Raw genomic sequence first — 26517 nt, 5'->3', positions numbered from 1 at the left:
CATTAATAATACCAGGCCCTCACTTCCCTTTCTTTACTGAAGGACGTTGGTTAGAGGACCTGCATAATGATGTCATATGAGGTTGTAGCCTGAATTGTAGCATTCCCTGCCCAGCAAAAAGCCAATTTCCAGCACATAGAGATGGAGAGACCTCAGAGGTTTAAAGGGATCTAAAAATAAGACAAAATCTCCATGGAGGCATGGGAGACTTAACTGGAGGCCTAAGGTAAGAGACCACTTTCAGCAAATTGGCGATTAGTTGGTCTGTGCTACTGGGAAGCCATCTATCTGAACCAAGTCCATTAAGTGCACAGGCCAGCACTCTAGGGTATCTTGACATGTTCTTGTCAAACCCTGCCTAGAGGAAGTCCAGGATAGCAGGAAGAAAGATTTTTAGGCTGAAAGACTTTTGCACCACCGAGAGTGAAGCCCAAGCCCCATATTATGTGAAGGATGCATGAATTCAAGAAAATGATCAAAAACTTGCCTGAGATACTCAAACACTTTTAGAAGGCTCTGCTCAAGGACCAAGCCCTTAAATTTAGGGCCATGGGATTAGGATGTAGGATGGAGTCCACCTGAAGTGGATCTTCTTGGGCCCTGGGAAGCAGATCTTGTGGGACAGGCAGTGCACTTCGAGAAACCTTAGTCACTCCAGAGCCCCAAGTAACATGAGACATTTAGGTAAGATGGGGCCTAGAGAGGAATCACATTCAGTGTGAGACTGACACATCCACTAAAGAAAAGACTATTGGATGAGCATCTCCAAGTTCTCCCCAGCAACACGGAAGACTCAGCAGGAACTGCCAAAAGGTTGAGTCAACAGTGTGCCCTTGTTGCCAAGAAGGCTAACGGCATTTTGGGCTGTATGAGTAGGAGCATTGCCAGCAGATCGAGGGACGTGATCATTCCCCTTTATGCGGCATTGGTGAGGCCTCATCTGGAGTACTGTGTCCAGTTTTGGGCCCCACACTACAGGAAGGATGTGGAAAAATTGGAAAGAGTCCAGCGGAGGGCAACAAAAATGATTAGGGGGCTGGAGCACGTGACTTATCAGGAGATGCTGAGGGAACTGGGCTTATTTAGTCTGCAGAAGAGAAGAATGAGGGGGGTTTTGATAGCTGCTTTCAACTACCTGAAAGAGGGTTCCAAAGAGGATGGATCTAGGCTGTTCTCAGTGGTAGCAGATGACAGAACGAGGAGTAATGGTCTCAAGTTGCAGTGGGGGAGGTTTAGGTTGGATATTAGGACAAACTTTTTCACTGGGAGAGTGGTAAAGCACTGGAATGGGTTACCTAGGGAGGTGATGGAATCTCCATGCTTATAGGTTTTTAAGGTCAGGCTTGACAAAGCCCTGGCTGGGTGATTCAGTTGGAGATTAGTCCTGTTTTGAGCAGGGGATTGGACTAGATGACCTCCCGAGATCCCTTCCAACCCTGATATTCTATGATTCTAAGGTTCTGGAATGAAACTGTGGCAATGGAACCAGGTCCTAGCATAAGACCAATGTTATCAGCAGGACTGGACTGGATTGGACAGATGTGGCTATCAGGAAGAGTTGAGTTTTGAGATTCTTTCTAAAGAAGGAAAGACTTTTCCCCTGCATGGTGTTGATAGCTGCCCCAAAGATGGGAGAGTCTCGGTGAAGGAGTCAGAGAATTTTTGCCTGCTCAGTCTAAAGCACTTGCAGACTTCTCCTCAAGGAGATATTGGAGCGAGACACAGAGCAACCTCCTGCCAGCTAGAGCGGAGAAGAGGTCTCTAGATAATATGCTGGGAACGGGCACAGGGATAATGAAATAAAAGCAAGTTTCCTCTTAGGAGGCAAAGAGGAGACACATACAGATCACTGATAGGGGACAGAAGGAATTTGATCCTGCTCCCATCAGTAGGTACTACGGCTGTCGATTAATCGCAGTTAACTCACGCAATTAACTCAAACAAATTAATTGCGATTTAAAAAATTGCAATAATCGCAGTTTTAATCGCACTGTTAAACAATAGAATACCAAAAGAAATCTATTAAATGTTTTTGGATTTTTTCTACAGTTTCAAATATATTGATTTCAATTACACCACAGAACACAAAGTGTACAGTGCTCACTTTATATTATTATTTTTATTATAAATATTTGCACCATAAAAAACAAAAGAAATAGTATTTTTCAATTCACCTCATACAAGTACTGTAGCGCAATCTCTTTATCATGAAAGTTTAACTTACAAATGTAGAATTCTATACAAAAAATACCCGCATTCAAAAATAAAACAATGTAAAACTTTAGAGCCTACAAGTCCACTCAGTCCTACTTCTCGTTCAGCCAATCGCTAAGACAAACAACTCTGTTTACATTTATGGGAGATAATGCTGCCCACTTCTTATTTACATCACCAGAAAGTGAGAACAGGCCTTTGCATGGCACTTTTGTAGCCAGCATTGCAAGGTATCTACGTGCCACATATGCTAAACATTTCTATGCCTCTTCATGCTTTGGTCACCATTCCAGAGGACATGCTTCCATGCTGATGACGCTCGTTAAAAAAATGTGTTAATTAAATTTGTGACTGAATTGTGTGTCTCTGGCTCTATTTTACCTGCATTCTGCCATATATTTCATGTTAAGTAGTCCTGGATGATGACAGCACATTGTTCATTTTAAGTACACTTTTGCTGCAGATTTGGCAAAACGCAAAGAAGGTACCAATGTAAGATTTCTAAAGATAGCTACAGCACTCGACCCACGGTTTAAGACTCTGAAGTGCCTTCCAAAATCTGAGCAGGATGTGGTGTGGAGCATGCTTTCAGATGTCTTAAAAGAGCAACACTCCGATGCAGAAACTACAGAACCCAAACCACCAAACAAGAACCTTCTGCTAGTGGCATTTGCTTTGGATCGTTATCGAGCAGAAACTGTCATCGGCATGGATGCATTACCTCTGGCAGGGTGCTTGAAGCATGAAGGAACATATGAATCTTTAGTGCATCTGGCATGTAAATATCTTGTGATGCCAGCTACCACAGTGCCATGCAAACACCTGTTCTCACTTTCAGATGACACTGTGAACAAGAAGCGGGCAGCATTATCTCCTGCAAACAGGGCCATCCCTTGGAGGGTGTGGGGGCTGGGACACCCCCCAGAGCAATGCCGGGAACCGGCAGGGAGGTGCGGGGCGGGCTGGGGTTGCTGCTGCCGCTTCCCACCGGTGAGTGTGGGCCCAACCCTCACTGCCGGCGCCAGGCCCCCTCTAAGCCCCCAGGGCCAGCCTGGTCCCGCCCCCCCAATCCCACCCTCCCTGGGCCGTCCTAGCAGCCCCTGCACAACACACACACACAAAGTCGTCCCTAGGCTATGACGACTCGGGGTGGCCACCGCGGGGCCCCCCAAAGCGTGGGGCCTGGAATGGCCACCTCGATTCGCCATATGCTAGATATGGCTCTGTCTACAAATGTAAACAAACTTGTTTGTCTGAGCGATTGGCTGAACAAGAAGTAGGACTGAATGGATTTGTAGACTCTAAAGTTTTACACTGTTTTATTTTTGAATGCAGGTATTTTTTGTATGGAATTCTACATTTGTAAGTTAAACTTTCATGATAAAGAGATTGCACTACAGTACTTGTATGAGGTGAATTGAAAAATACTATTTCTTTTGTTTTTTATGGTGCAAATATTTGTAATAAAAAATAAATATAAAGGGAACATTGTATACTTTGTATTCTGTGTTATAATTGAAATCAATATATTTAAAGAGGTGGAAAACATCCAAAAATATTTAAATAAATGGTATTCTATTATTGTTTAACAGTGCGATGAATCACAATGAATTTTTTTAATCGCTTGACAGCCCTCCTAGCTACCTGTGGAGAGATGATGCACCCAGGGGCCACAATAGAGGACTAAAGTTCCACATTGTGGTCAGAGTCAAGTTTTAATTTCCTGAGTGATTCTCTGCTCTTTTCTCTACCCAGAAGACTCAGGCTGAATGAGCTCCAAGAGGGTGGTTCAGGCAAAGGCACCAGCTGTTCTCCTCAGTTCCTTCAACATGAACTGGAAAGCAAGTGGAAGTTTACCTGCAGGGAGTTAAAAAGAGGTGGAGCAGCAACAAAAATTCCTTCATCCTGATTAGCATCTCCTGCCTGATGGACAGAAGACAGGAACACATCCATCTCTACCAGTGTTGACATGCCATGTGAAGGGCACAAACAAAAGAGAAAAATAAATATCACCTATAGTATTAGCCAGCAATCTCACTTATGTCTGGGTCAGGGATTCTGACCCGAACATAACTATACCCAGCAAAGACAGAAGTTTAAAGGAATGGTGTCATAGAATCATAGAATATCAGGGTTGGAAGGGACCTCAGGAGGTCATCTTGTCCAACCCCCTGCTCAATGCAGGACCAATCCTCAATTAAATCATGTTTGAATCATGTCTGAAACTTATTGAAGACATATGCAGATAGAATATAAGTAGCCATATGAATGCTTCCCTCCCAGAAACACTCTGGAATTTAAGCAGCGAAAAAGTTTACTTCCAGATTCATATAACTCCACCCCCAGCTAAGGTTAACTCCACCTTAATACTTTTAAAATAAAGCAATAAATTATAGAATTACCTGGGATAGAGGTCTAAGTAGAACTGACCTAAAACTTCTCTTGTTGAATCGTCTTTTACTGTATAAAGAGTAACACTCTCATGCCAAACATGAGCATTTTCTTCCTGCTCAAATACAAGTCCCAGCAGCTCCTGGTAAATGTTCAATAAGCCTTGTGTAACAGCCTCAACTGGAAAGTATTCCTTCAGCTTCTCTTGATCTATGGAATATTTAAGCTCTTCTGTCTTGTTCATATAATAATGTAAATCCCATGCATTGATTCTTCCATCATAGTCAAAGCCTCTTTCTTCACACTCCTTTTTCTTCAAGTCCAGAATAAACTCTCTCTCCTCGTCACCCAGTGGTTTTAGCTTCTTACTTAAATCATCTGAAAATGCAACCAGAGATTTACCTTTGTGTCAACTTGTCTGTTCCAAATTGTACTATGTGACTACTAGTACTACTGGAGAACTAATATATTTATTTAGATTTATACAAACAGTAAAAAAAGGTATTTATCTAATACCAGCCACCACAATTTTCCCTTTCTCAATTAATGATGACTTCATTGCTTGCCTTTCTGTTTTGGTTACAGGGATGTCTGAGATATGAGCATGTGCACTCTTGCACCATCATCAATGGCAAGGGTTAAATGTCATAGCATCTTTCATTCTTTTCTAAGGACATCCAAAAAAGAAACAGACTCATAGACTTTAAGGGATCATCATAATAATCTCTAGTCTGACCCCCTACACACTGCAGGCCACAGAACCTCACCCATCCACTCCTGTAACAGATCCCTAACCTTTTGCTGAGTTACTGAAGTCCTGAAATCATGATAAGTTACAGAGAATCCACTATTTACACTAGTTTAAACCTGTAAGTGGCCTGTGCCCCATGCTGCAGAGGAAAGCGAAAAACCCTCAGGGTCTCTGCCGATCTGACCCACGGGAAAATTCCTTCCCGACCCCAAATAGTTATACTATGAGCATGTGGGCAAGACCCACCAGCCAGACACCTGGAAAATAATTCCCTGTAGTAACTAGTTAATACTGTACTCATCTACCTTAAATCTCCGATCCCACCCCATGTAATTCTGATTTCTCTTCATTATAGTTTAGTAGTAGCTACAATTACAGCACCTATCCTTCAACTGTTTTTTTTATCAGCCATAGAAGGTGTGATATGATGATTCATATTGTAGCTTTCCCCCAGATCCTTACAGGGCAACCTCTGTCCTATTCCCAGCTCAAGCCAATTAGCTGAAGGTAGAAGAGTGTCACGTTTTTTGCCTACACTGGATCATCTCAATAGCAGCCCATATTTGCTAGGCCATTGGACATTATGCCCTATAATTCCACTTATTTTTACATTATTTTACACTATTACATTGGAGATAAAGGATCAAAAAGAGTAAAACATTTTATCTCAGTGAAACTCCCAGAAAACACAATCTAGATTTATTCTGACATTTATATTAGAGTCTTAGAATGTCAAAGTTCTGCAATCAGATTATTTTTAAAATTCTAATATTTCAATACAATGGTGAATACAAATTTAAATTGTGAGCTTTGGGGGCAACGACCTCTGTTTCTAATTGTACTTTGAAGTACTGTGTACATTTCTATTGCTAATAAATAGTAACAACATACTACTCACAACGAAGTAGATTAAAAGCATGTCAAAAGACTGCACACTTTTTCAGCAAACTGTAGGATTTATTGATGATCAATTTCAAATATGAACATTGTTAAAAAAACACAGCAGATCAGCTCCATATACTTATGTCTAATAATATCAAAAGAAACAGAGCAAATATGATTATTAACTGATGAAATTCTTCTCTCCACAATAAATAATTAAAAAACTTTATATTTAAAGGACACAATCTTACAATAGGTTTCAGAGTAGCAGCCGTGTTAGTCTGTATTTGTAAAAAGAAAAGGAGTACTAGTGGCATCTTAGAGACTAACAAATTTATTTGAGCATAAGCTTTCGTGAGCTACAGCGTGCTGTAGCTCATATAAATTTGTTAGTCTCTAAGGTGCCACTAGTACTCCTTTTCTTTTTGCGAATCTTACAATACAAGCCCATATATTAATTTTCTAAGTCCCAATGACATACAAGGACTAATTTTCAAGAGTCTCATGCAATCTCAAAACAAATAATACAAAAGCAAAAACAACCAAGTAAACAGAAACCAAACAGCATTCAAGGTAACTCAGTCTCTGGACAAATGGAGTTCAGCACTTTGTATTACTACAATGTTAATGCTGAGCTCCTGCTCTATATTAACTTCCCATGTAGCCCAGGGTTTCAGTTGGCAGACTTCAAGTTGCTCAGTGAAATCAGTTCAGCGATTACTATCACATCCATTTGCCAACGTGGAAAAATCTCAAAATGGCTAAAAGTTATGAATATTTTTGAATTATAATGAAATCCATGATTACTGTAACAGCCATGACGAGCCTTGCTTGTATGAATAAACACACCACTGTCAGTTATCTTAGCCAAGATAAATATTACAAGGGCCATGTCAAGTGCTAAATAATGGAAGCAAGTACAGTATCAGAGCTTTTTTCCCTTTCTCTAAAGCACCGATTAGAAGCAATTGCTGTGGACAGGATAGTCAGCTAGATGGATCAGTTGCTTGTTTCAGGACAGCAATTCCTACATAGCTATTTAAGAGAAATTTTTTGATGCAGTTATTGACGCAAGAACACACTGACATGAGAAGGGAGATCACAAAACAGATTACTAGAAAGGACAACCCCTTGATGCATTAAGTAGTTTTAAATTGTTCCTCTGGAAACTCTTACAACCTACGAACTCTCTTATCCTCTCTATTCATACCAGAACTCCCATTACATTTAACACAGTCATGCCTGTGCTTGGAGAACAGACTCTTAAAAATATTAAAAGGGATGGGGCAGAGAGCTCCTGTTCCAAATGAACTGTCTGTGTGCTCTGTACTCCAGTTTCATATTTAAGCTTCCCTCGGGTACCGAGTCACGTTGCAGATCTAAATATAAAGTATAACACATAAATAAAAACAAACCTAAAAAGGTTGTTACATTATCCGTGCTCTTTGCAGTGTTCACCTCCAGTATAAAGTTGGCATGAGTATTGTACCCAAGAAGCTCTGCTACTTTTGCCCTTAAGGGAAGCAACTGCTGAAGAATTTTAGTATTTTCCTATGAAAAAGAAGGCAAGGTTATGATGAATTAAAGACAACTAAATTCATATGATCAAAATAATAATTTGAATAAAATTTGAACTAAAATCATAAGGAATAGCAGATATTTTAAATGAAACATATTGAGATTATTACTCAAAAATGTTATAAGTAAAAATGTATTTTTGGTAGGATTCCTGAAATTTTTTATGGCACAGGATCTACAATTTGATGGACAGTGGTCAGAGTCCTGATTTTTCTAAGCAGTCAGGATAATTATCATTTCACTGAAACCAACAGTTTCTTTTTAAGGTTACAAATCTGAGCACTAGGAAGAGCATTATTGGGGTTTTTTGGTCAATTAGAAGTTGAATAAAATTGATCAAAACACAGTTGTGATGTGCATTCCAAATGCAAACAAAGCCATGCCCACCTTTTGTTAAAAGTGGTGAAATCTAGAATGTATCTACAGTGTAGCTCCCAATTTGGATAAGTGAGATTTCTCAGGGTCAGAATGAAATACTTTTAAAAAGTTATTTTTAGGGTAAGTTCAACTATGGGCCCATCAGCCTTGAATGTGTATCCCTTTAAATATGCTAGATATGTAGGGTTCAATTCTTAGTGCTGTTTTATCTTATCTTGTACTTTTCACATTTGCCAGTGTACCAAGTACAAAAGCTCAGTTACGCAATTGTTCTCTAATTAAATGCCTGAATGACAATTAAGGACATATGGGCAAACCCCTACTTCTATTAATATCATCATCAGGACTTTAAAACCCGATGTTCTGTCTGTGAGGACATTGAAGTCCCATCTGAAAGAATCAAAAGAATAAACTATGTGGAACCTGGAAGTATGAAAGGCAAAATCAATGCTGACATTGAACCTGTGGTACCAGGGTATCTAGACCGTACAAATCTAATGTTTTGACCACTAAGCTATCCCCTGCAGCTCAGTCAACAGGAGAATCCCCGTTTTTTTTAATTTTTTTGCCCCACACCACCTATTCACATTGCCCATGCTACGCCCATCTTATCAGCCATAGTGTATTTAGCTGGACTCACTCTGGAGCTCACTACTTCTGTCCTTTAATTGGCAGTATAAAGTGCCTCCGAGCATTCCCACTCACTGCTTGTCTGTGGAAGGAGAAACTGAGGTCTAGATCCAGGGTCAATGCCAAGTTTTAGAGCCTGATTCCTATTTACACAAAGGGCTTTTTTCACTGTTCTACTAGGGCAAAGGGACCATAAAGTGAGCATAAATTCATTGCCCAATTTACTGGCCATTTACACTGCCAGAGCAATATAAAGAGTCTTAATGAGAGACTTGGCATTGAACCAGGATCTTTAGGGCCCCCTCAGCAGGAACCCACTTAAGAATCCTCATCCACAGACCAGTAGTGAGTGAGTGCTAGCGTCTAGCCTCTATCTCCAGGAGCACAGTGCCTAATACTAAAATTATGTTGATGGGCGGGATCTCAACTGCAAATATAGGAGAATTTGTTCTAGAAAATAAGATCTTCTCTATCACAATTTTTTCCTGCAAATATAATGTTGTGTAAAGGTTTGAGTATTGATGAATATTGGCAGCAACAAAGTCTTATTCTTTCCTTGAAACATATCTACAATAGCTCACATTTGTGTTAATAAAAGATATATTCAAGTACAGAGAGTAGACACACTATGCTACTATACTACGTACTGCCACATAACACTCCTTTTTCAAGTGTGGTTCCTTTTATAAGATCAGGAATACTGAAAAGACTGAAGCACAATCTTCTATGGTTTCATGTTTATCGTGAGAGCAAAGTGGAAAACAATTACAAGCCTGCAGGCTTCAAAAAGGAGAGATTAGCATGAAAGCAAACTAAGATATTTTAATCAAATTTGAATCATAGGAGAGAGAAAAAAATCTTAGTCAGGTACTAAATCGTGACTGTATGGAAAAGATGAACTAGCTTACTGGAACAGAGAAAGAAAAAGCAGTTTACTTGTAAGGTGGTTTATTAATGTTGCATGTTATGCAAATATTTCTACCTACCAAACAGCACTTTAAAGAAGTAATTTGATCCTATTGGTAAATAAATCTCCAAACCATGTTTTCCAGGACACGAGGTAAGAATTTATTATGAAAGTATAAAACAAAAATGTGATGAGTTGCCATATATTTTCTGCACTTTTACCTCAAGAATTTATTAACCTGATTAAATTAACATTTAGAAAGATTAGTTACAGAAGTATCTTTTTGTTGGAGATGCTGGCATATTTATAAAAAACTAAAATCTCTATGGATCACTAAGATTAGCATGACTGTATTAGAGTATATTTTGTGGGCTTGGATAAACTAAGTACTACTTGGATAAACTAAGTAGCTGGGAGATCAATTCATTTAGATATGGGCACTATTTATTTTAAAACCTTGTGACAGGTTTTACAGACTTTTCAATGTGCACAGTAATTATGTGTTTACTTAAACATACAGTTGTTTGGAAAGGGGAAAAGGTAGTAAAACCTAACTGGGTAGAATTTACTGCTTAAAATAAATTCTTAACAGTGCTGTCCAAGAAGATTCTTCAGACAGTGAGTGAATGGAAGCAGCAGACAGACCCGGACTGATTTTTGTGTAAAAATGATCTACACTCAAATAGCCAGTTATGGCCTTCTTTTATTAATTGTATTGAATTTCATCATTAGAAATTCTAAAGTACCTGTTGAATAATACATTTTTTTATCTACTACCATTACTAGCCACACTTAGAAATTCATAAATTAAATATCTGATGTACCTCCTTGCATCTTGTGTTAAAGGCAGTTTCCATTTTTCGTCTTGTTTCTGGAATGCAGCACTTTTTCATGACAGAAAAATAGTGGGGATACTTTAAGGTAACTTTATACTTGTTCTTTTCAGTCTTCTCTAAACTATTAATAAAGTCATCAGGAAGGGCTTCTGTGGAATATAAACAACAACATTCAAAAAAACGATTTTTCAAATATAAATTCTTTTTAAAAATTAACAATGAACAATGTTTAGTGCATAAAACAGTAATTCATTTGTTTTACTACAGACCAGTTTAATATAAGAAACATATTAACTGTTCATATAGCGCAGAACCCTGTCTTCTGAAAATGGCCAGTGCCATATGCTTAGAGGGACTGAACAGAACAGGGCAATTCATCAAGTGATTCATTCCATGTCAGCCAGTCCCAACTTCTGGAAGTCTGACGTTTACAGACACCCTGAGCATCCGGTTACATCCCTGACCATCTTGGCTATTAGCCATTGATGGACTTATCCTCCATTAACTTATATAATTTTTTTTCGCCTTCACAACATCCCCAGGCAACAAGTTCCACAGGTTGACTGTGCACTGTGTGAAGAAGTACTTCCTTACGTTTGTTTTAAACTTACTGTCTATTAATTTCATTGAGTGACCCCTTGCTCTTGTCTTATCAGAAGAGGAAAATAGGACTTCCTTATTCACTTTCTCAACACCATTCATGATTTTTATAGACTATCACATCCCCCCGCTTAGTTGTCTCTTTAATACATTCAACAGTCCCAGTCTTTTTAATCTCTACTCATCTGGAAGCTGTTCCAGACCCCTAATAATTTTTGTTGTGGTTCTCTGTACCTTTTCCAAATTTTAATACATCTTTTTTGAGATGGGGTGGCCAGAACTGCATACAGTAATCAAGGTGTGGGCACACCGTGGATTTATTTAGTGACACTGTGGTATTTCTGTTTTATCATCTATCCTTTTCCTACTGGTTCCTCACATGGTTAGCTTTTTGGACTGCTGCTGCACATTGAGCAGATGAACTATCTACAATGACTCCAAGATCTTTCTTGAGTGGTAACAGCTAATTTAGATCCCATCATTTTGAATAAATAGTTGGGATTATGTTTTCCAATGTGCATTACTTTGCACTTAACAGTGAATTTCATCTGCCATTTTGTCGCCAGTTTTGTGAGAGCCTTTTGTAATTCTTCACAGTCAGCTTTGGACTATCTTGAATAATTTTGTGTTGTCTGCAAACTCTGCCACCTTACTGTTCACCTCTTTTTGCAGATCATTTATGAATATGTTGAACAGCACTGGAGCCAATATATATCCTTGGGGGACCCCACTGTTTACCACTTTCCATTGTGAAAACTGACCATTAATTCCTACCCTTTGTTTCTTATCTTTTAACCAGTTACCAATCCATGAGAGGACCCTCCTTAACCTATGGCTTCTTACTTTGTTTAAGAGCCTTCGGTGTGGGACCTTGTCAAAGGCTTTCTGAAAGTCTAAGCGCACTATAACAACTGGACTACCCTTGTCATCATGCTGGTTGACACTCTCAGAAAATTTTGAGAGATTAGTGAGGCATGATTTCCCTTTACAAAAACCATGCTGACTCTTCTCCAACATAACTTTTGTCTGTGTGTCTGATAATTCTGTTCATTACTATGGTTTCAATCAGTTTGCTTGGTATTGAAGTTAGGTTTACCAGCCTGTAATAGCCAGGATTGCCTCTGGAGCCTTCTTAAAAAGAAAAAAAATTGATGTTACATTAATTATCCTCCAGTCATCTGGTACAGAGACTGATTTAAGTGATAGGTTACATGCCATAATTAGTAGAACTGCAATTTCATATTTAAGTTCCTTCAGAACTCTTAGGTGAATACCATCTGGTCCTAGTGACTTATTACTGTTTATATTATCAGTTTATTCCAAAACCTCCTCCGCTGACACCTAAATCTGAAATAGGTCCTCAGATTTGTCACCTAAAAAGAATGGCTCATGTGTGGGAATCTCCCTCACATTCTCTGCAGTGAAGACAAATAAAAAGAATTCATTTAGCTTCTCTGAAATGGCCCTGTCTTCTTGGGTGCCCTGTTAGCACCTTGATCATTCAGTGGCCACAGTCACTGTCAAGCTTCTTGTTTCTGATGTACTTAAAAAAAGTTTTGCTGTTAGTTTTTGTGTCTTTTGCTAGTTATTCTTCAAATTCTTTTTTGGCATGTGTCATAAAAATAAAGGGACGGGTAACCACCTGCCTGTATACAGTGCTATAAAATCCCTCCTGGCCAGAGGCAAAACCTTTTCACCTGTAAATGGTTAAGAAGCTAAAATAACCTCGCTGGCACCTGACCAAAATGACCAATGAGGAGACAAGATACTTTCAAATCTGGAGGGCGGGGGGGGGGGGGGCGGAAGACAAAGGATCTGTCTGTCTGCGTAATGCTTTTGCCGGGGACAGATCAGAAATGCAGGCTCAGAACTTCTGTTAGTTAGTAAGTAGTCTAGCTAGAAATGCGTTAGATTTCCTTTTGTTTAATGGCTGGTAAAATAAGCTGCGCTGGGTGGAATGTATATTCCTGTTTTTGTGTCTTTTTGTAATTTAAGGTTTTGCCTAGAGCGATTCTGTATGTTTTGAATCTGATTACCCTGTAAGGTATTTACCATCCTGATTTTACAGAGGTGATTCTTTTACCTTTTCTTTCATTAAAATTCTTCTTTTAAGAACCTGATTGATTTTTTCATTGTTCTTAAGATCCAAGGGTTTGCATCTGTGTTCACCTGTACAAATTGGTGAGGATTTTTAATCAAGCCTTCCCCAGGAAAGGGGGTGTACGGCTTGGGGGGATATTTTGGGGGAAGAGGTCTCCAAGTGAGCTCTTTCCCTGTTCTTTATTTAACAAGCTTGGTGGTGGCAACATAGGGTTCAAGGACAAGGCAAAGTTTGTACCTTGGGGAAGTTTTTAACCTAAGCTGTTAAGAATAAGCTTAGGGGGTCTTTCATGCAGGTCCCCACATTTGTACCCTAGAGTTCAGAGTGGGGAAGGAACCTTGACAGCCTGCCTAATTATACTTTTACACTTCACTTGCAAGAGTTTATGCTCCTTTCTATTTTCCTTAGTACAGTTTGACTTTCAATTTTTAAAGGATGCCTTTAACATACACTTACATTGTGCTGTTTAGAAACACTGGCATTTTTCTGCTCCTCCTACTGTTTTGTTTTGTTTTTATTTGGGATATACCTTTCGTTTGACCCCCATTATGCTGGTTTTAACTAGTTTCCATGCAGCTTGTCAGTATTCCACTCTTATTTGTGTTCCTTTCAATTTCCATGTAAGTAGCTTCCTCATTTTTGTGAAGTTCACCTTTTTGAAGGGAAATGCTACTGTGGGGGGCTTCTTTGGTATTTTTTCCCCCACATAAATTTAATTATAGTTGGATCGCTATTATTGAGTAGTTCAGCAGCATCCACATCTTGGACCAGATTCTGTGCCCCACTTTGGACTATATCAAAAATTGCCTCTCCCCTTACAGGTTCCAGGACTTTATGGGTTCCAGGTCATTAATGGTGCCTAGAAATTTTATCTCTGCATCCCATCCTGAGGTAACATGTATTCAATCAATATGGTGATGCTTGAAATCCCCCTTCATTATTCATTTTTGTAGCCCCTCTAATCTCCTAGACCATTTCACAATCACCTTCACCATCCTGGTCAGGTGGTTGGTAGTATGTTCCTACTGCTATCCTCTTGTTATTCAAGCATGGAATTTGATCATAGAGATTTTATGGTATTTGATTCATTTATGATTTTTACTTTATGTACCTCTTGGCTTTCCTCCAGATCTTAATTTAAAAACTCCTCTACGAAATAAAGCCCTAAATGTTACGGTTAATTGTTAATTTACTTTTTTTAATCAAATCAAATAATATTAAAATTATGAACACCTCACTTATGAGAAGCAGAAATATGTTTAACAAGATAATCCCATTTAAAAACAGATGATAGTTTTAAAAATCTCTAATTTTATTAAACTCATAAAATACATTTGACAGAGTGATCACCAAATCCTTTACAGAGAATCATATGGTAAACTGAAAATGAAGGCTTTAAAGGAATATTTAAATCAGGGAAGTAGCTTAACTTCCTGAACAGCAGAAAAGTGTTTTAGATAGATGGAACACTACAAATGGAGTGTGATGCCCAATGGTGGAGATGTGAGGGGAAAGGCAAAGATGGGAAGAGTCCTGAGAGATTAGGTGGCACAAGTCCATGAAGAATTTTTAATTACACAAAGGCAATCCTGAGTTGGATTTGGAGAAGGATAGGAAACCAGTACAAGCTGTAACAGTGTTACAATTTCATTTCCTAGATACTGTATGACAATTGAACCCTATCTAAGAGCTGCACAAAAAAGATTCCTGAAATTTAACTGCAGTTCTAAAGAAAGAGAAATACAGTACTCACGAAGTTCATCCTTAGAAAACATGAGAAATGTGTTTTCCTCATTGAGGTTTTTGTTGAAGTCTATACACAGCTCACTCGATTTTTTCTTCATGGTCTTTATTTCCTAATTGAATATAAATTAAACTGACCATCAAAAACCAAAATTGTAACTACCCATTGCTGCCCTACATGTAAAAATAATTTAACTTTCTCTAAGATTTTCTTTTACCCCAAACATGTTAGAAGTATATTGTCTTAACTCACAAGGGATTTATCATAGAAATCAGTGGTTCTCAATCTTTTTTCATTTGCAGACCCCTAAAAAGTTTTGAATGGAGGTGTGACCCCCTTTGGAAATTTCTAATGGAGGTGTGGACCCTTTGGAAATATATTGTCTGTATATATAGCTGAATTCTGTTCAGTCAGTTTTCAGTCTACGTCTTTTGTGGATCCCTTAGACATAGTCCACGGGACCCCCAGGGATTCAAGGATCATAGGTTGAGAACCATTGATGTCAATAATGCGCTAAAGTAGTTTTATGTATTAACACTTAGTTCCTCTCTCTCCCTCTCTCTCAAAATAAAAGTCTAAATTTAATTTTAAATAAAATTTTCTGTTGTATTTCAGTGGGAATTGCTGTCCTAAAGATAACTGGTAGATGGCTCTAAAAGGAGCAGACACAACAAAGGTGTGTCAACAAGCTGCTGAAAAGTTAAAGAGCTCCTAGATTAGTTTGGGACCTTTAAATATATGGCAGAAAGAAAAGAACATCTATGAAAGATAACAGCATTCCAAAATCTTTTCTTAAACACAAGAAATTGGATGAGCAAAATATTTTTGACATATCAGGCTGACTTCTGGGGTGTTCTGGCTCCTTACTGCCAAATTTACATACATAAAGTTTGTATACATTGTGATTCATTTGTTTCTGCAACTGGTTAGATTTTAACAATAGTCAAGATTTTACTTCACTCTGAGCCACCAACAGTCTCCTTACATATAGTTTCTAATGATCTTCTAGAGGCATCAGGAACCTTAACATAATATAAATATGCATAACCAAGATTTAAGCTCCTGTCGATTGAAGGATTTGCATTGGGAGCAATTATCGGGGAAAGGCAGAGGGCCACTTCAGGTTCACAAGCCTGTGCTGTTAAATAGTGAGACAAGGTGGGTGAAGTAATATCTTTTATTGGACTACTTCTGTTGGTGAAAGAGACAAGCTTTCAAGCTTCCAGAGAGCTCTTCAATTTTTGGGTGCTCAATTTTGGATGTCCTACAGATGCCGCATTTTTAGGGAGTGCTGCCTTCCACTTTCTGATAATCAGGCTCCTTTTAAGTTGTCTCAAGTTAGTTACTCAAAAATTCAGGAATTCAAAATCATTACCCACTTTCAAAAATCTTGGGCTTATTTTAAAATCTTTTATTTTGTATTTCTTTGTCTTGTACAAATTACCATCATTACCTTAGTCTGTAAGAGTAAGGATGGCCTCAAAGCAGCACTTAACTGAGACCTGAGTATATAAGCAAAAATATACACTTAAGAAATTCTTCATAGCAGTGAAACCATACTTTCTTCATATTATAAATATAGGAAATCCATACTCACATTCTGTACTTCTTTGGGAAGATGGAGTCCATTCCTTTTCCCCATTTTAACTGACTTCTCTAAGTATCGCTTAGCTTCAGGCTTCAGATGTCCAAGATCACATGTTTGCTGAAATTATATTAAATGGAAGATGATGAGAAGAAAAAACAGGAGTATTCCAATGTGTAAAGGGATACAGTTCTCTTACTACAATTAAAATGAATGACAAAAGTTACAGAATTCCATATTGAATTTGTTAGGCCCCATGTGGGATTTTTTTCTTAACTCACTTTCACTCTATCAACCACCTCTTAAAACACACTTTTAAACTGAAATATCACTATGGCTGCCTTGAAGATGTCTAATGCCCCATCCTGCAAACACTTGTGCACATGCCTAATTTCATGGACATGAATAATCCCTTTCACTTTAAGTAGTCTAGTCATGTGTTTAAAAATAAGCAATGGTGTAAGACTTTACAGCAATCATGGACTTAATGTGTTATGGTGTGAATTTTAAACTTCTCATTATTAATGATACTTCACCTCACCCAATGTTTCTCTGATGTACAAGTTTTGTGACAGAGGTTCTAAGTTTGAGTACTTTACCGTACATGATTATTCTGAGTTTTTCAGAATTAAGGATAATTGCTTTTTAAATGTCCCTTTGCTGATATTTACATAATATAATTTTTAATTTCATTTTTGAACTACCATAATAGTCCACGCATTATGTGAACAAGTCTTTAAGGAGAACTAAAAAAAGGAGACTATGTGGAATATTGGAAACGAGGGTAGTAGCAACTGTTTAAACCATGCTGAGTTTTCTAAGGATGTGTGGGTGGGGAAGTTTGATAACATTCTTCAGCATGCCCGTGTGCAGTTGTTAGGAATGACTAGGCTTAATGTTATCGCTTCATCAGACACATTAATATTAAAAATCTATTATAAACACCTATATTCAAGGGTTTAAATCACTGGAGTAAAAATTTCCTGTAGAAGGAGAGCTGCAGTATACATCTACCACATAAGCCTAGGATGGAATTTTTCCTTAATATTTGGAAAAAGCTTTTTTATTTGATTAGACATAAAAAAAAACCCTCATTTTCAAAAACCATTGGTGGAGGAGGATGTATAAGAATGATTTAGGAAGTAACATAAGCATGGTAAATAACTTTAGCAGACTCAGGCCTGCATTTTAAGGGGTAAAAATGGGCCTGGGGTCAGAGAGATCTAGGAGATCCTAGATGTTATGTTTGAACATCCAACTTTTCATGGGATACTACCATAATAAATAATGTATGAGTCTGAGGGGCCCTGTTTCCACTGTATTGTTAACCTGGCCTTAAACAGGCTCATGATGTTTAAATTAAGAATCCATGCTTTAGCCCTGAAAATTCCATGGAAACCCTAACTTGACAGAAATACTACATTGAAATAAACGAGGCTGGCTTATTAAAATGGCTACTATGTTTTCAATGGTTTTAATTCAGTCTCTCCTCTTCTGTTAGAAACTCTCCTTGGAAAAGTCATTCTCCAGGTGCAGCTGAGGCAACAACTTACAAGAGCAGAGAAGTCATGCATCATAATCTAGAAGTGGCAAGATTCAGCCTGGCCTTGGTGGAAGCAAATTACACAGCCTAATGTCCTCCACCAAAAATGATCTTCTCCCAGACACTGTGAATTTTAGGAGTATTCAGATCTGAGATCTTAGCCCAGGTCACATATCAGTGTTAAATAGATGATTAAGAAATATCTGCATATTGTTGTACTGTTTAAATGAAGGGGGGAAACCCTCAAACTAATTTAAAGGATTAACAAAAAGAAATTAGAAACACTATAGTATTCTGAAATAGATGTAAATGCCGAATATCGTCACAAGGGGAAATTAAATAGAAAGAATACCAAGGTGAATATGAAAGAATTCTGTTGACCAACAGTAATTATTGTAGATATTTATATTTGGTTTTCACAAGTGACTGCTAGAAATGCCTATAAATATGAAAAAAATATTATTTGTATTACAGCAGAGCCCACAAGGTGCACATACACATAACATACATAACATAAAATCACATAAAACAGTAAACACATATCAAACTTCTTTAATTCAGCATATGAGATATGTAAAAAAGTGAAAGATAATAAGAAACACTAGCTGCCAATACACACAAAAATGAACAAAATAGTCTATAGTGGGGCTGTAAAATATCAGGAGCTTCTCACATAAACAATGTGGAAATAGCCAAATAAGGGAAAGCAAATGGTGGAAAACATTCTTGGAAAGCATGGCAATAAAGATAATGGAGGAAATTATAAAATGCTCTGTTCAGATCTCACTGCAAATATCAAGATTTCCAGTTCGTATTACAAAAAGCAAGGTTTTTACAATACAGCACAATACAGCACAGAAACGACTCCAGCAGCCAGTGGTTCCAGTGTTTTATCAGCTATGTGGAACAACAGACACATTAATCACAATTAATTAATCACAAGTAAGCACAATTGTTTAATAGACACAAATTTCACATTTGGAGGAGGGACAGATGAAAATGTTACAATTATTCATACTAAATTATTTGCTTAAATATTTTAAAATTACCCATCTGAAGAATGATAAACAAATACTACTTCATACATTTGGGGGAGTAAGAAAAGTGAGGCCATCACAGTAAATTTTAATTATTCTTGGTTTAGTTTGAATTACACAGTTAATAATATATACTTAATTAAAGTGTAACACTTATGATGGTGCTTACTTGGAGGATGAGGCAGTCTATGAAAACACTTTAAAAGGGGCTAGTAGACAGTAGTAAACCAAGTATTTTGTTTGCATCAGCATTATTGACTTCTAGAATAATTTAAACAACAAAAAAATGTAGTCATTCCTAATTCCAATGAAGTAAGAAACAATGAACGAGTGTGTGCACAAGCTTATCTGGCAGCCAAATATGGACGTGAGAGAGTGCACCTTTTTCCCAAGGTTTCTACCTGGTAAAGGTTTTCTTTAAGTAAAATCGTTAGGTTTTTGAAGCAAGAGAATTTAAATGAGGCCCTCATGTAACACATACACTACAGGTCTATTCAGTGGATAGTGGATTTAACAGTGATTGAGATTAATGAAGTGATAGGGATACTGAAAAACACAGCATGTACTATTTATTGGGAAAAAAATTTCACTGGTGGCACCTTACATATTCCTCTACCAGTTATTTTTAGTTATCTTCATTGTCATTTACCTGCAAATAAACAATCCTCTGAAACACATCTTCTCTCATGCTCATCTCCACATCAAAATAAGAAAGTCTTTTGTCAGCTTCTGTGCTTGCTGAGCGTACATCTTTGTTGGATGAGACATGCTGCGGGAAATCCAGCATGCTTCTTTCCACTGTTAAAATAAAAATACATTTTAAAACACTTACAATGCAGTCAGTCCATGTTAATTTTTTTCAAGATGAGGAACTTCCTAGGAATAGACAAGTTATTTAATAAATCGTTGTTTTTAGTTTTTACACAAGCTTTCAGAAATAAACTTATATAAACAGATACCTGAAGCAACCACTGATTAGGATTTACAGATAATGAATGGATCACGGATTATGTAAAAAATGAACCAATACAATTATATACACAGCAGCAACAGATGCATTAGAACAAATGCATATTTCACTGATGGTGTATATTATAAAAGCCCAACTGCCCTTGCAAATGTCCCCACTTTAATCGTTCCACAAGGTCAATTTTGAGTTAGTAAAAGTTTAATACAGATATATTTAAAGCACTGGAGTAATTGTATGCTTTGAAATGAGATGAATCTTTTAAAAGTACAGAAAGTAGGTATTTTTAAATAAATTATTTTTAATGGTTGTCACAGATTCTCTCTCTAGAATCTTGGAAATAGCAAGTTTTGAATCTTTACAATTCTCCCTCAAATTATTCAAAAATTGGCAGGAGAAAATACAGATATGACCAAGTCTGTTTATTACTAATAAAAGCAAGCAATAAGAAAACTGAGGGAGATGATGTGTGATTATTTTGGACTATCAGAGATCACAGGCTGAGTAACAATTTTGAATGGAAATGAAAATAAACTAAATTCTCAGCAATGCTGTCGTGCCCCTGTATTAATAACAAACATGAACATAGGTCCTATAATTAAAAAAGTAGTTGAAATGACTAGCTGGATTAATTAACTTGGACTTGATTAAACCTAGTTATAGTTTTCCCTTTTAAAAAAGTGCTAATGTCCTGCATGTTACGCTTTGTTCAAACATTTTACACAAAAGTGTAACAAATACTTTTTGTCCTGAGAGACCGTTCATATTACTAGCAGATGAAGGTTCTAAAGATTAGTTGGTTACAGATTTTAAGATGCACCTAAAAAGCTTTGTGAAAAACTAAGACACAATACACAACCAAAGACTGTGGTATCTTGTCTGTCTCTCAAAATTATGGGATGCACATACACATGTGGTTTGCCCTCTCCTCCAGTCTGTAGGGCCTGAACTTTATTTGTTTTGCTGGTGTTATGATAAGATGGTTCAAATGAAGTAGTGAGTTTTACATTTTGCTCTGAAGCTCCTGAGGTTTGTGGTCATCTGGGTCTTTTCTGAGAATGAGTTCCAGGTACATGGGCCAGTTACTGGGAAAGCTCTCTCCCCTGCTCATGTGAGTATAATGTTCAAGACTGACGGTTCCAAGGTTAATAGGCAGCAGAATTAAAACAAACAAAAGGAAGTATTTTTTCCACACAATGCACAGTCAACTGCGGAACTCCTTGCCAGAGGATGTTGTGAAGGTCAAGACTATAACAGGGTTCAAAAAAGAACTAAATAAGTTCATGAAGGATAGGTCCACCAATGGCTATTATCCAGTATGGACAGGCATAGTATCCCTAGCCTCTGTTTGCCAGAAGCTGGGAATGGGCGATGGGAGATGGATCACTTGATGATTACCTGTTCTGTTCATTCCCTCTGGGGCACCTGGCATTAGCTACTTTTGGAAGACAGGATACTGAGCTAGACGGACCTTTGGTCTGACCCACTATGGCCGTTCTTATGTTCTTAAGGTTCTAATGGAATGCTGCTGTTGAGAGAGGTCATTATCACATACCATGAGTGATCCCTCAGGAAAGTGAGACTAGTTCCATGTAGAGCTTTGAAGATTGGTAACCAAAGCTTAAATCTGAACTAGTATTCTGATAGGACCCAGGGAAAAGAGAAGAGCACTGGAATGATATGTACTCTTCACAGCCTCTGCAGCTGGGCAGATTGCTGCTGTGTTCTGAACCAAACAGTAGCTTTTTATTTTATTTATTTATTTACTTTTATTTTTAACTTAAGCCTGGTAGTTTTATTCCTACACACAGAGAGCCACAATAATTCAGGCTGGAGGTCATGAATGCATGGATCACTGATCATCACTGTGGCTAAATCTGAACCTGACAGGAGGCTGTTTGGATTAAGATTGTTCAAGACAGTCTCCTTGCCAGCTATAATAGGAAAAGGATATAATAACCATAGTCATGATTATTTGGTGCACAGAATCTGTGAAGTGTCAAGAGAAGGGTAAGATTGCAGACTTAACACAGAGCAGATGCCCTCACTGGAGGAAGATGTTAGGACATGAGTTCTCTGAAATGCTTCCCTCCCCCGACTAGCATCACATTAGTCACGTGATTTGACTTCAGATACTGGTCTCAAACAGGCCCCCAAATGGCTGAAGGAAAGTGCTTTTTATATAAGATGTGAAAGTAATTGTAAAGCTGGATTTCATATGTATACTGCAGACATTTTAGTCCATGCTGTTGCACAGTGCCACCAAGTGGCTCCATGCAGTCACTGACAAGAATAGGATGGGTCACTCAGATTTCACAGGTGAGGACTTTGAAAGTGGAGGAGTATATGCCCATCATGACTCTCTCAATGTAGTCTGAGAGAAATGAGTGAAGTAATACCAGCATAGTCTTGCTAACCCTTGCCATGTCTTTAATGGCCAGGTCAAAAATGAATATGAATGGATATCACTTTTGAGATTTCTCTAGCCATGAAGGGCACAGATCAGACTCACAGGTGGTAACTGCTTTTGCTGCATTGCTTCCCGAACTCTGCTGTGTGGATAGGACGAATTCAGAAAAGGAAGGTATTAGATTCCACATACTCACTTGTATACTCCACTTCTATGTCGGCCAGAGCCTGCATAGTGTTCTCATATGTTACTTTTTCAAAATTAAGCATTCCAACATTGTCATACACTTGCTTTGTTTTCATGATCAGATCATCTGTCCTTGTTCTGATTTGCTCTGGTGACAGGTCCCATTTCAAAAAGTTTCGGTCTGATGCTGCATATGAAGAGGCCTGGAGATGGGTAGTAATTTCTGTTCCTAATGTCATTCTCAGTAAAAGACTTGGACCACCAGCTCTGAAATTTTAAAAATGAATTTTGGAGATTAAGAATCTAAATTGAAGCAAAAAGTCTATTGTGTATTATTTAAAAAAAACATTACTTTTTTATATTAAACAGTATTTTTAGAAACAAGAACATATTCCTTTTTAGGTCTAGCCTTTCCTCTTCAGGACCCTAAACAGTTGTACTTTTAATTAAATAAATCTGTATTTTAAAATAATTCAGATGTCTGCCCTTCCCCCCCCCCACTAGATTGAGGGAGTGCCATCTAATATGTATGCAAAAACAGAGATAAAACCTTTTGGTTCAGCAAAAATAGACAAAACAGTTTTTTCTTAGAGGATTGAGTTGTTATTCAAAACACCAGTTACTGAAACTCCATGGAAACAGACAATAGTGTTTTGTATTTTGAGACAAGGAAAAGAGAATATACAGCGAAAGCTAGGTTATGAAGGCTAGTAGCTACATGCAACATAAACAAAATGGCAAAAACATGGAAGTGTAAATTAAAATGGATAATTTTATACTTGCATTGAATGTCTGCTGTGTTCCAGGCCATGAGAGCAAATTATCTCATAGCCTCCTGCTTCAAAATGTACTCTTTTAACTGTTGCAGATCTTATATGAGTATTTCATATGGTTTTGCTCTGTGCCTGGAAAAGGCATGAAGGTTTTTCATATCTATAAATAACCTTTGGGTTCAGTTAATAACTCTAATTAAAGTACTCAACTGTATTACAGACTTGGTTAGGCAGAAAAGTTTACAAGAGACCCCCTACAGTGCTGGGATGGACAGCTGCCTTTTCACTAACCATTACGACAATGCACACACAAAGCTATGATTCAGCCATTTTTCAGGGGTTTAATGGCAGAGGGGGCAATTTCAGAATTTCAGTGGGAGGTGTTTTTTCTGAGTTTCTGTTGAATCACCAAAATATAGGAAGAAATAAAATGTCACCCCTAAAATTTAGTTATTGACCTTCCTTTGCTCCCAATCATACCCAGGAATCTGTGTCTTTTTCTCCTTTCATTGCATGTCACACATTTATGACCTGCGGAATAGCCTACCAAATTGGGACTCAGGAGACCTGGGTTCTATTCCCACCTCTGCAACTGGCCAATTGGGTGACCTTGGGACAATCACTTTACCTCTCTCAGTTTCCATATCTGTAAAATGGGATAATGACACTGAACTCCTTTTTTAAGCACTTTGAGATCAACCAATGACAAGTGCTATAAAGAGCAAATGATTGTCATTATTGCCATACCCCACAATTTCTTCCATGCTCTTCCTTTCCTTTTGTTTTCTGTGCATCTATTTGCTTTTCCATGCTTTGTTTTGGTCCATGCCCCATTCTTGAATCTACTCACTCACTTATCACTATTTTTCAGCACTCATCCCATTCTCCCTGCACCACTGCACACACACACATCAAAGCCCCGTACCACAGCAACCCTCCCTCTAGTTCAGTGGTCCTCAAACTGTGGCTTGCTGGGGTTGTGACAATCCCTACTGTATGGAGGACGCCACTTTGCTCTGTACAGCGTGACCATGCATGCACTATATTTTGCTCTTCAAAATCTTGCTTTCCTTTAGATGCTCTGTCAATTCTTTCCCCCATATCTCTTCCCCTTCTTTGACCCTCCTGTTTTTGTCTCATCTCTCTCCTTCCATGTTAATCTTTTTTTTCACCCAGAGCACCTCCAGGACAGTGGGGAATCACACCTACATACATCCCAGCTGCATCAGAAGTAGAAGAGTGAAACTAACTAGGAGCTGAGTGAGTCTCATCAGTTTAATTAAGCAGCTGCTTCCAGCTCCATTGGGAGAGGTGCTGTTTTGTGAACACAGATTTGATCATACTCTGTAGGATTCTTTACAGGGGTAATCTGAAAATTCACAGCAGTGTATTAATAGGAAAACTCAGAATCCTCATGTCCAACTTAAACCCAGAGTTAATATCTATCTATAAATACATAAATATGGACATATATTTTGCATAACCTTACATTAGTATCTAACAGATAGTGAGAATGAAGTATGCCTGGTAAAGCAAGCACTAAGCCATAAGTATGGAAGAACCAGAGACAAGGATTTGCAAGAGGCGATATTCTGGAGCAGAGAACCAAAGCCAAAGTTTGAGGGGGAACTGACCTTGGGAGTGAAAAAATTTAGCTGGACCAGACAAATTGTAGAGACAAGATGGATGAGGTAATATACTTTATTGTACCAACTTCTGTGTGTGAGAGAGGCAAGTTATTGAGCTTACACAGAGCTCTACTGAAAAAGAGCTGACCTGAAGAAGAGTTCTGTGTAAGCTCAAAAGCTTGCCTCCCTCACCTACAGAAGTTGGTCCAATAAAAGATACTATTTCACCCACCTTGTTTCTATCATATCCTGGGACCAACACAGCTACAACATTGCATACAGACAAACTGTGACCAAGTCAAACAATGAGTTGCAGATTTACTGGAAACAAAAGAGCCAAAAGAGAAACCCATTCTGTTCTACCACAATGTTGACCCTGTGCACACAATCACAAGTTGAGCAGAAGTAGCAGAAAGAGATAACTGAGAGCAACTCAAAGCCAGTTTGCCCTTGAGAAGCAAGATTTGCCTGACAGAAGACTAGCTTAGTAGGACTAACCCACATCTTCAGGTAATTGTGATTACAAAGCAACTAGGTGATTTAAAACCTTTGCATTTACTAAGCTGATTGTTCTATGGCATGGCTTTGTAATTAAAATATTTTTTAACTCCTGCTAATGAAGTCAAATAAATTATGGTACGAAGGAAGACCGTATGTGTTGATATGTTAATTGCACAAACTAATACCCAGATATAATTAAAGTTTTTTTTTAAAATGTGCAAGTGTAAAGTGGTCACTATTACACGGTGACATTTACTAACAGATACCAATTCATGGTACATGTTGATTATTTAATAGCAATCACGACAGTTGTGCTAATAGCTATTTGGGGAGTATCAAAACCAGTTTGGTACATATATAAATGCTCATAAAATTTAGCATAATAATGTAGTGTGTAGGTGGCCTGGATGAAAAATGGTGACTATGCAAGCAGTTTGAAAAGGGCATGGGTGAAAGGCTTCCATTTTAAGGTTACACCTTTGTAGCTGAAAGATTCTACAACTAGACTAAGTCAGTTATTTTGTACAGATATAAATAAGGAACATCATTCTTACCCAAATGTAGTAATGGAAGACTAATTTTTCCTAGTGAACATGGTTTATTCATCACAGCTCAAACAAGAGACTAGGGACTGCACAGCTACAGACTAGGGACTGAATGGCTAGGCAGCAGTTGCACAGCTACAGACTAGGGACTGAATGGCTAGGCAGCAGTTCTGCGGAAAAGGACCTAGGGGTGACAGTGGACGAGAAGCTGGATATGAGTCAGCAGTGTGTTCTTGATGCCAAGAAGGCCAATGGCATTTTGGGATGTATAAGTAGGGGCATAGCGAGCAGATCGAGGGATGTGATCATCCCCCTCTATTCGACATTGGT

General features: G+C 38.1%; 1 protein-coding gene across 4 annotated transcripts in view; it reads right to left on the bottom strand.

Moving 5' to 3' along the window:
- Positions 1-26517, bottom strand: part of NLN (neurolysin) — a 76517-nt gene that overhangs the window by 17797 nt on the left and 32203 nt on the right. For all 4 annotated transcript variants that reach the window (XM_073344067.1, XM_073344064.1, XM_073344066.1 and 1 more), the window contains exons 2-8: positions 22751-23007; positions 19827-19975; positions 16610-16717; positions 15022-15124; positions 10556-10716; positions 7654-7789; positions 4617-4983 (exon numbers count right to left, since the gene is read on the bottom strand). In XM_073344067.1, the coding sequence (XP_073200168.1) occupies positions 4617-4983; positions 7654-7789; positions 10556-10716; positions 15022-15124; positions 16610-16717; positions 19827-19975; positions 22751-22979 (1253 nt within the window). In that variant the 5' untranslated portion in view covers positions 22980-23007. The remainder of the gene's footprint in view (positions 1-4616; positions 4984-7653; positions 7790-10555; positions 10717-15021; positions 15125-16609; positions 16718-19826; positions 19976-22750; positions 23008-26517) is intronic.

Source organism: Lepidochelys kempii, chromosome 5 (assembly GCF_965140265.1).
Source record: "Lepidochelys kempii isolate rLepKem1 chromosome 5, rLepKem1.hap2, whole genome shotgun sequence".
Taxonomy (NCBI): domain Eukaryota; kingdom Metazoa; phylum Chordata; order Testudines; family Cheloniidae; genus Lepidochelys; species Lepidochelys kempii.
This window is presented reverse-complemented; position numbering and strand designations above follow the sequence as displayed.